The sequence below is a fragment of the Physella acuta genome, unplaced genomic scaffold, assembly GCF_028476545.2.
Source record: "Physella acuta isolate Inbredline_101_S28 unplaced genomic scaffold, ASM2847654v3 ptg000339l, whole genome shotgun sequence".
NCBI lineage: Eukaryota > Metazoa > Mollusca > Gastropoda > Physidae > Physella > Physella acuta.
The window spans coordinates 508,812-518,418 of NW_026731858.1; the positions used below are offsets into that span (position 1 = coordinate 508,812).

General features: G+C 31.8%; 1 protein-coding gene and 1 long non-coding RNA gene across 2 annotated transcripts; one reads left to right on the forward strand and one right to left on the reverse strand.

The window, feature by feature from the left end:
- Positions 1-837: 837 nt before the first annotated feature.
- LOC131940998 (transcriptional repressor p66-beta) lies at positions 838-3,935 on the reverse strand. Its single transcript, XM_059299960.1, has 2 exons — positions 3,848-3,935; positions 838-3,705 (listed from the first exon to the last, which is right to left on the reverse strand). The coding sequence occupies exons 1-2, from the start codon at positions 3,925-3,927 to the stop codon at positions 1,725-1,727; spliced, it is 2,061 nt and encodes a 686-aa protein (XP_059155943.1). The 5' UTR covers positions 3,928-3,935; the 3' UTR covers positions 838-1,724.
- A 628-nt stretch (positions 3,936-4,563) lies between these two features.
- Positions 4,564-7,365, forward strand: LOC131941003 (uncharacterized). Its single transcript, XR_009386604.1, has 4 exons — positions 4,564-4,801; positions 5,611-6,220; positions 6,408-6,516; positions 7,287-7,365. It is a non-coding gene; the product is annotated as an uncharacterized LOC131941003 (long non-coding RNA).
- The last annotated feature ends 2,242 nt before the right edge of the window (positions 7,366-9,607 follow it).

A 9,607-nucleotide genomic window follows, 5' to 3' on the forward strand; every position in this document is an offset into this window, starting at 1 on the left:
ATGAAGCGTGCTAAGGTTCTTCATAAAAAGGGCTTAATCTCTTGACCTTTTTTTCTTGTATTCTTTTGTTACTTTTATTTAGTTCAGTGATTTAGATTTGTAAACTTGAGATTCTTAGAATGCTATAAAATAGTGAATAATGTTGAAGCAAATTCTTGAAGGTATCTAAATTTTAATTGATTTGAAAAGTTGATTTTAGCCAATATAATTGCTTTATAAAATCTACAACACATGCTCACTATAATCAGTAGAATTTGCTATTGTTTAACCATTTTCTAAACAGTCATTCTGTCAATTATTTATTAGTATTTAACTGTAGATTATTGTACTTACATCTGCCCTTGCAGGTGCTCATAAAATGGTTATTAGTAATTACATTTTCTAACTTGTTTAGCATGATTTAGTTAGCTATAACTTTTTGTGTCTTGAGTATCTTGAAAGCAGACAATATCTTGAAATGAACACCACTTTTATGATCACCTTCAAGCAGTTACAATAAATGCATTGAGTTTTTTGTATAGAACTTGGAATTATTACTAATATTAATAATCATGGACTGATTTTGTGTACTGCACTTTTAAACAGATGTTTAAATATATATGTTTGATAAATGTTTAGTTGAATTCTAAAAATTGTATTTACTTGTATGTATTTTGTATTGACAGTTTGTTTTTATTTTCTCATTTATGAGGACTAGAAACCTAATAATTTAGTTTGTTACAAAGCCAATTAAATTTAAATGCATTTGTTGATAACAAAGTAAAATTGGTGATCGCAAGGAAGGAATTTTAAGAATAAACTGTTGTGTTCAATTTTTAAAAAAATAAGAGAACATTTGATCAAAATATTTAATCTTTTCGTTTCATTTTATATATAATATTACACAAATTACAATTAATGTAACCAAAAATTTGTAACTTCATGAAAAGTATTTATGGTAAACAGAAAACAGTTTCAAAACCCATTGTCATTCTCACTGTGAAGTATACAAATTTTAATAATATACCCTTAACAACTATGTACATTAAAAAAAAACATTTTAAAAACAGATTTACATTAAAATTACATATTAATTTTCTAAGCTACTGATTTTAAAGCACAGCACAAACAAAATTGACTGGAGGAAAGAATAAATTCCTAAAACATGAAGTATGATATTTTGTAATAAAGTCACAAGTCAACCTTTCTGGCACTTAACATTCCAGTTCAAAACTTGAGTTTATACAAATTATGTGACCAAAAAGAGAATGTCTAAATTATATTAACTGGATGTGGTGGTTCATTTAGATTTAGTGCACTCATCTTACAGATACTACATTGAAGAGGTGGATATGAATGATGACTTTCTCAATATAAAAATAACAAAAGTTTAGGCAAAAGCAATATAATGACAAAAAGTTGATGCCAAACATTGTTAAACAAAAAATATGCATACCATGAGGGTAGAATATCTTTGTGAAAAATCTAAATTAGTTAATGCAAAAACACTTAGAATTCAGAAACATGCTAGGTTAATTATATTACCTATAAAATTATTTTTAAATCAAACTGATGACATTTTTCTTTTATTTAAAGAGATGAAAAAATAGTTTAAAAAAAAAACTTGCAATATTATCAAGCTAACATGTTATAAATAAATATAACCAAAACTAATTCCAAACGTGTATGCACAGACAGAAATTAATTTCAATGACTGCTCACGCAGCTGTGTATCTCCAAAAGCTCTACTGCTTCCAAGGCATATTTGCTCTAGGTATCATGTCTAGTAGAAACTGACGCTGAATATCTTGTTGCTTGGCAAAAGGGATATTGTAAAAAGGAGCACGTGAGAAAGCTTGAAGACCAAGAGGCTGTCCCCCTCTAAGCTGAACTTGCTGTGCCTGAAGGTAGTTATGATGCTGTCTAAGCTGTTCAGCACTTGGTCTGTAATTTGCCACTGCCGCGGCGGCTGCAGCACTAGCAGCAGCAGCAGCTGCACTTGCAGCAGAGATCATTGGGGCCGATGGAAGCTGTGGCTGAGGGGTGTTGCTACCAGAGGGTTGTGGGCTTGGTGTTGGGGTGGAAGCCTGCATTCGTTCTATTTCTTGTTCTTGTTGCAAAGCCTTCACAAATGCTGATTTTAGGCGATTGGTATGCTCCTGCTTAAGCGCCTTCTTTTGATTGCTTGTTACACAATGTTCACAAATTACATTTTTGGATCCAGGTTTTTCTCTCTTCCAAACTGGAGTAAAATCTGAGCCACACTGCACACAAGTAAATGGGGTACAAACAAAACGCTCATCAGGATTCTTTTGACCACGTGCAATGAGTTGAAAGTCTATCATATGATTCACAACTTCCTCAAGGCCAAGTAATAAGATAAAGTCAGGACATGCCAAGGAAGGTATGAAGTTCATTTCTGGTGGGGGAGGTTTTGGCGGGGGTATCTGTAACAATGTCTTTTCTAGCTGTTTTCTTAGCGCTTGCTTAGCAGCAGCCTGTCGTTGTGCAGGTGTCTGGGTGTCTTGTAGTGTAGGTGGAGGCAGCTGAGGTGCTTGTTGTGTTGATGTCTGCCTCTGAGCAGCTTGTTGTTGCTGCTGTGGTTGTTGACTGCGACTGTTTGCATTTCCTCTTGATATACTGTGCTGAGCACTACCACGTGAGTTGTTGTGACCATGCTGTTGGGACTGCATTGTTTGACCACTGTTTGAACGAGCAGACAGTACAAGAGGTGGAGGACCTTGCTGAGAGCGAGATATTTGGTTATTGTTCATTTGTTGCCCCCTCAGGTTTTGGGAGCTCTGACTGACATTTTGTAAGGTCTTAGAATTGGGCTGATTCCCTCTGACCAATGGTGGCGGCCCACCATGCTGCCTTACATGCTGCTGATTTAGCTGATGAGATTGAGGCTTAGGAATTGGAGGTGGTATAACTGTTTCCTGAGGCTGAGTTATCTGACTTTGCCTCAACTTTTTAAGGAGTACTAATGTAGCCTCTTCATTACGCAGCTGGTTTTGTAAAGCTTTTACTTTTTTCAATATGCGTGAACGACGTGACAGGTTATCAGGAGAATCTTCGTCCTCATCAGATAGCATTATGACATCTGGGGAATCAGCCTTTTCCTTTTTTATATCCATATTTTCCTTTTCACTACCTTCTGATTTAACAGTAGAAGTGTCATCTGTTTGGTCTTCAGCATCACTTTTTGATGACTCTTTCTTCAAATTTCTTTTTAGATCATCTGAATCTTCATCCATTGCAACTTCTTCAGTTTTAATATTTGTTTTATCGGATTTCTCTTTTTCATTTAATTCCTTCACATTTTTGTCTGAGACTACATCTTTCTTATTTGACTCTGTACTTTCCTTTGTATTTGATTTAACAGACAAATCCTCAATACCTATCTCAGTAATGGCCTTAACACTTTCTGTTTTGTCTTCATTTTCAACTTTCTTAGTAGATATTTCAAGGACTCCAGGTTCTTCTTCTTTATTTTCACAAACTTCTTTACTACCAGGACTTTTTTCATCAACAGAATCTTTAGTAATTTCAGGGACAGATAATGCATTTTTTGTTTCTTTTATAGATACATTTAAAACATCTTTCATGGCATCATCTTTATCATGTTTAATTTCAGAATCATCTAAAGGCTTTTCTTTTTCCATTCCAGTAGTTATTTTATCTTCTTCAGAAGTTTTATCCCTCAGTTCTTTGTCAAGCTTCAGCCTGAAAAAGATTGGGGTTTTTTTTTTTAAATAAAAAAAAACAGCTGCATGAATTTAAAACATTTAATTAAATACACAATTATTATAGTTTTTTAAGTTACTAAACAAAACAAAAATTCTAGGTAATGTTAAAAATAACTCACTTTTTACTTTTGTTAAAGTCTGTTTCAGATTCAGTTGCTTCAAATAGACGCTTCTTGTCAGTGTTCTCCATATCAGACATTTCTGTTGATTAAAGTGAAAATTTAAATATATATTTGGCTATTAGTAGCCCAAGTGTTGTAAAGAAATGATAAAGACCAATAAAATATATAATATTAAAAGAATGTGACACTAATAAATGGAACTGAGATCAATGAACAAACCGCTCTGTAGCAATTACATAGATGTTTTATTTACTCTACTGTCTACACCTAAAGTAAGTAGAAACATCTTTATTTAAGAAAAAGATCAGGCTTGAAAATGAAACTAATTAAAATTAGTTATTTATCATCAGGCCACTATGTCAAACTAAAATGAACAGTTGGCCTATAGGGTATAGGCCTTTGTCATATGTATAGGGCCTATATACAAAAATTATGGAGTAAGCCTATTTTTCCTACACTGTCAAAAATGGATTTTCCTGAAATATTGTCATTTGTCTTCTTAATAGTTGTATGGGCAGGTTCAGTCTCTGTTTAGTTTTAGTACTTTACTAGAGATAGACTAAGTATTAAGTAAGTAGTCAGTAGAAGAATAGGCCTAACTCAACTGATTTCTTTTTTATTATGATATGGCCTATGGCTGAGTGATATGGATAGCCTAGTTGTTAGGCCTAGTAATTATAAATTATACTTATTATTAGCGTGTATTACGGCATCGTAATTTCTAAGGGCAACCATTTTGGAAATGGCGCTGACTTCCCTTTTCGCTTTTTGTCCCAGGCTTCCGTCACCGCTGCGCGTGAGTCTAAAAATAGACTAACGGCTTGTTCCAACCGGCATTTCGTTGACGCTCTCTGCCTTTCGGGTTTACTTGACATATTGGAAAATTTTTTGGCGGACGATATTTATTAATTTAGTTTTTCTTTCTTCGGAATATTGCTGTCAAAAATAGAGGTAATTTCATCACTTTTTTTCTATTTGAATTAGATTCCAGTTCTTTTTAAAATTTTGGTAGTTCGACAGAGTTTTGCAAATTTTCTTTAAATTAAGTCTGAAAACGGCTAATTTCCCACCAACAAGTCGTTTAAATGTACCTGCAAAGTCTGAATCGATAGCTTTGTAGCCGCCATTATTTTAAAAAGATTTTAAAAATATTGTATATTTAATAAGTTTTTTAAAAATAGCATTATTAAAAAAAACTATTTTACGAAAAAAAGTAATAAGGTTTAATAGTGTCATTAGGTAGATTTAGATCTAGATCTAGATTTAGATCTAGCTAGACTAGACCTAGAATTTCTAGAAATTCTAGTCTAGATCCAGATTATATTATCTAGAAATCTAAATCCAGATCTAGATCTAGAGATTCTATCATTCTAGTCTAGAGTCTAGTCTAGATTCTTAGAATTAGATCTAGATCTAGATCTAGTTCTAGAATCTAGATTAGATCCAGATGATCGTCAAGCTAGACTCTAGACTAGATCACTAGGAGAGGCTAGATCACTATCACTCACTAGATCTAGATCAAGAATCTAGATTCTAGATCAATTTATGAAACCTAGAATCTCTAGATTTAATAATAGATCTAGATTCTAGATGATGTAGATTTATTCTATACATATTCTATAGTATAGTACAATTAAGTGTATAAGGCATAAGCCTAATCTAAATTATTTTAGAAGATCTAGATCTAGATCTCTATTAAAAAATTAATCTAATTTTCTAGATATAGACTCTAGAATCTCTAATCTACTTTTTTTTTTCAGTCTGTGGTCTTGCAGCTCTTTGATAGAAATCTGAGTGAGAAATCATTCAGCCATCGGAATCACGGTTAGATCTTTCTGATAAGTGACAGTACTTTAAGTGATCATAATTATTTACCTAATTATTAATTATAGACTACTTTTAATTATAGATCTACCTATTTAGTGTTAAGTAATTAAATGTAGATCTAGTTCTAACTTACTTCTACTCTAAACTCTAAACAATAGTAACTTTTTACTAGACTCACAATTTTAAAAACAAATGGTTTTTTTGTGTGTGAAATAAACCTAGTAGGCCTAGTCTATTTATTTTAAAATAAACTTTATGCCTAGATATCAATATCTAAATTTTCCAAATGCATTTTCAGAAGTTCGAATGAGGAGATGGAGATGGCTGGGCCATGTCCTACGCATGAGCAAAAGATGACTCCCCCAACATGGCACTGGAAAACGAAAGAGGGGAAGACCACTGGGAACATGGAGGAGAGAGATGGAAGAAGAAGTGCAAGCTGCTGGCAAGACCTGGCATGAACTAAAGTGGCTCGCCCAGGACAGAGTGGAATGGCAGGGATTTGTTGCTGCCCTATACTCCACAGGGAGTGATGAGGATTAAGTAAGTAATTTGTAATAGACTACTAATGTAACAGACTTTTTTCTAACACTAATTGTTTATTTTAGTATACTAAGTCATGACTTGATTCATCAACTTACAGCTATAAAATACAGTTGCACAGAACTTCCTTTATAATTCATATTTTTCTACAATAAGTAAACTAAGAAAAGATACTAAATCATTGCAGAGAAAGCAGACACAGATCCAGTGTTGGAAGAGGAAGTATTTTATATAAAAGAAAAAAAAACAACAGATGTCAAAGCAGGTATTGGCTGGTGCAGAAACAGCATGAAAGGGTAAGTTATTGATGATTTCAAACATAAAATATGCTAAATTGCAGGTTAGGTTTCAAAGAACAACTGGACATCTTCAGCAAGAGAATTGAGAACCAAGATTGATAGTATTAAATGGGAGATGGATTTGCTGACAATGACAGTATTGAAGGAGATAGATGATGCTTTACGAGGAGAAAGGGTCAAGATCTCAGTAAAGAATGACATTGTTCATGCAGAGAATCTCAAACTGATTGAGGAGTTTGACAGGGTCATCGACACAAACCAGTTACAGCACAAAATAGACACAGGCATTCAATCTCGAATAAAGCAGATGAAGAAAAAGTTGGAAGCTATAAACGCAGAGATACTGAAAATTCCATCTATGATGTGTTGTCTGGATCGAATGTCTCAGTAAACCATCCCCTATTTCGTGGTGTTGACAGAAGTGGAAACCCTCTTTGTCAATGCTGTTAATCCTTGGACAGCATGATTATTAAAAATTTGAGCTTTAAAAAATAATTAATGTTTCATTTTAAATTTGCTTTGTTCCTTTGTTATATATTTTTATGTTTACAGTTACATGCAATGATTGCAATATTTATGTCTTTACAATATGTATATAATTTCTATTTTTTCAAAAGTGCGCTAAATTTTTTGTTAAAAAATAAAGGTTGGTATGTAATGACATGGTATTATGTTTTTAATCTTTTTTTTTATATTTTACTTATGGTATTCTAATTTGATACTCAGTATAGTGTAAACAAATCAAATAACTTTTTTTTTCTTTGCAGATTTTTGTATCTTTTCTGGACTGATGACTTTCATTCAACCTGATCATTTTTTAATTTGCATCAACTAAAACATGTTATAATAGTTATATAAATCACTTTGTTGTACTCACACCTTAAACTTAAACCCATTATTACTTTGTACTTTTCATTGATAATTGAAATTTATATAATTGCATCTAAATCTAATAAATAAATATTTTTTGGAAAGCAAACCATTTTGGTTCTTTTTATTTTTATCTTTTGTTTTAATTTGAAACCAGGTCTTGTATAAGAAATTATACTGGTGGATCTGTCAGAGTAACACCATGTTTGCACTTACCACATGAATACTATACATGTCTAGAAAAAAACAACTTGCAATGAGTAAGCCTTCATATACATGTTTGGATAAAATAAGCTTAAGCTGAAGTTTTTTCTCTAGACTTGCGCAATTCACAGCGCAACAACAGTAATTGGAAGTAAGCAGTCAATAAATAAATATATGTATTAGACACCAAATTACATATTAAATATTTAGAATGAATAAATAATCATAGTGAGAGATAATGGTTCCATTAATTAGTATCACTAGCTTAACTGATGAATTTGTATAACTTACTATAATGTGTTCAAGCAAGGTTAATAATATTGATAATCTATAGGCCTAACTATGAGAAGCAGCTGAATACCTTTGTAGAGGGCCTATATAAACTATATTATAACATTTTCACTATTTTAGACAATGGTATTGGTATGAAATTGTTGTACATGTAGGGCCTTGGCTTACACAAATGTTAAAATCTAATAATAAAAAAAAATATTTTGCTACTACTACATGGTGGTTGTAATTCAAGTTTTCAGTAGGCCTATGCCTAATAATTTATTCAATTATTAATAGGCCTAGTTGTGTATAGTAAATATAATTTTGATAAGTCTAACTCATAATAAAATACTACATTAACAATTTATATTAAAATGACGAAAAGTCCGAAAATATAATTTGACGCGTATGACGTCATCAAGTTGTGTACTACCAATATCGGAGACACTTTTTTTTTTAATGTAAGTAGGTATTCAAAATGAAATTTTTATAATGAAATTAAATAAAATTTAACACTTCCACCTGATAGAGACTGTTTTCATCAGAACAGAAACACCAAATTTATTGGTGTATGTCCATTTTTAAAAAAGTTATGAATTTTTTAAAACTCAAAAAATGCGTTCGCTTTTTGAGCAGTAAAGGGTCTATTTGAGACCCCTACTAACTTCTACAATAACTAAGTTAGAACTCTCAAATTTCTTGCACACACAGCCAGTAATACAAATAGCAAACCCAATTTTTTTCAAGGTAGTCAGACCGATATAAATAGAAAATTTATTCACATAAAAATGAGCCAAAGCACAATTTTAACGAAGTACGAAAAGGGAGACAAAAAGTTAATTTACAGTCATTTTTAAAAATCATAGAAAATCAACTAATTAAGCCACATTAATAATATAAATGTTCTAAGAAAGGAAATTCAAAGCATGTTAATATGAAACAAGCAGGTAAAGAATTAGTAAAGAAAGTAATTAGCGAGACCAGATTCAGCAAGGTCAGTTTATAAAAATTTGAAATTTCATCCTTTTTCAAAAAATGATTTAAAAATATTTAAGTAAGGTATCTTAATAAATCTTACACCAACTTAAAGCATATGATGTTCTTAATATATAATAAACACAGAAACATGAAATAATCCTTCTGCAAAACAATACAAGGCATCCTTCCTTAACGCCCAAAATCAAGAATTTTCATTACCTAACATCTTGCAAAAAGTGTTCTTACTTTTAAGAAAGTAATATAAATTGTGTAGGATACATGGTAGCATTAATTTGTTATAAAAAAACTAAATAACTATACTATTACTTTACTTATATACTATAATAATAAGAAATTCCATGCATTTTAAAAACTGACGAAGTAAGATAACTAATAGAGTTGTGATGTTCATCTAGTTTTGTTACTCTGGTTCCTAATCATGACTTGTTTAGCATAAATTTACTTGTTACTAGTATATTTATTTCTTCTAGTTAGTTATTGATCAAAGTCAACTTCTGGAAATGTCTAGGTCCTAACTTATACAATTATCAGAAATCTTAGAGCAGGTTCAAAAAGACAGGTCAATATCCTGATTGGGAAAGTTCTCTATTAGGTTGGGTAGCATTGTAATTAATAGTCAATATCCTGGTTGAGTTTGTCTTCTTCAAGGTTTGGAGTAGCATTGTAATAAATGATTGTGAACTGGCAGCACACATCAAATTATGGAATCTAGTAAGGGATCCTTCCATTGGTCCAGAGTAGA

Excerpts from the sequence above, each read along its gene's own strand:
- LOC131940998 (XM_059299960.1), bottom strand. The coding sequence starts at position 3,927 with ATGTCTGATATGGAGAACACTGACAAGAAGCGTCTATTTGAAGCAACT. Across the intron at positions 3,706-3,847 it reads GACTTTAACAAAAGTAAAAA|GCTGAAGCTTGACAAAGAAC; the intron begins GTGAGTTATTTT and ends AATCTTTTTCAG.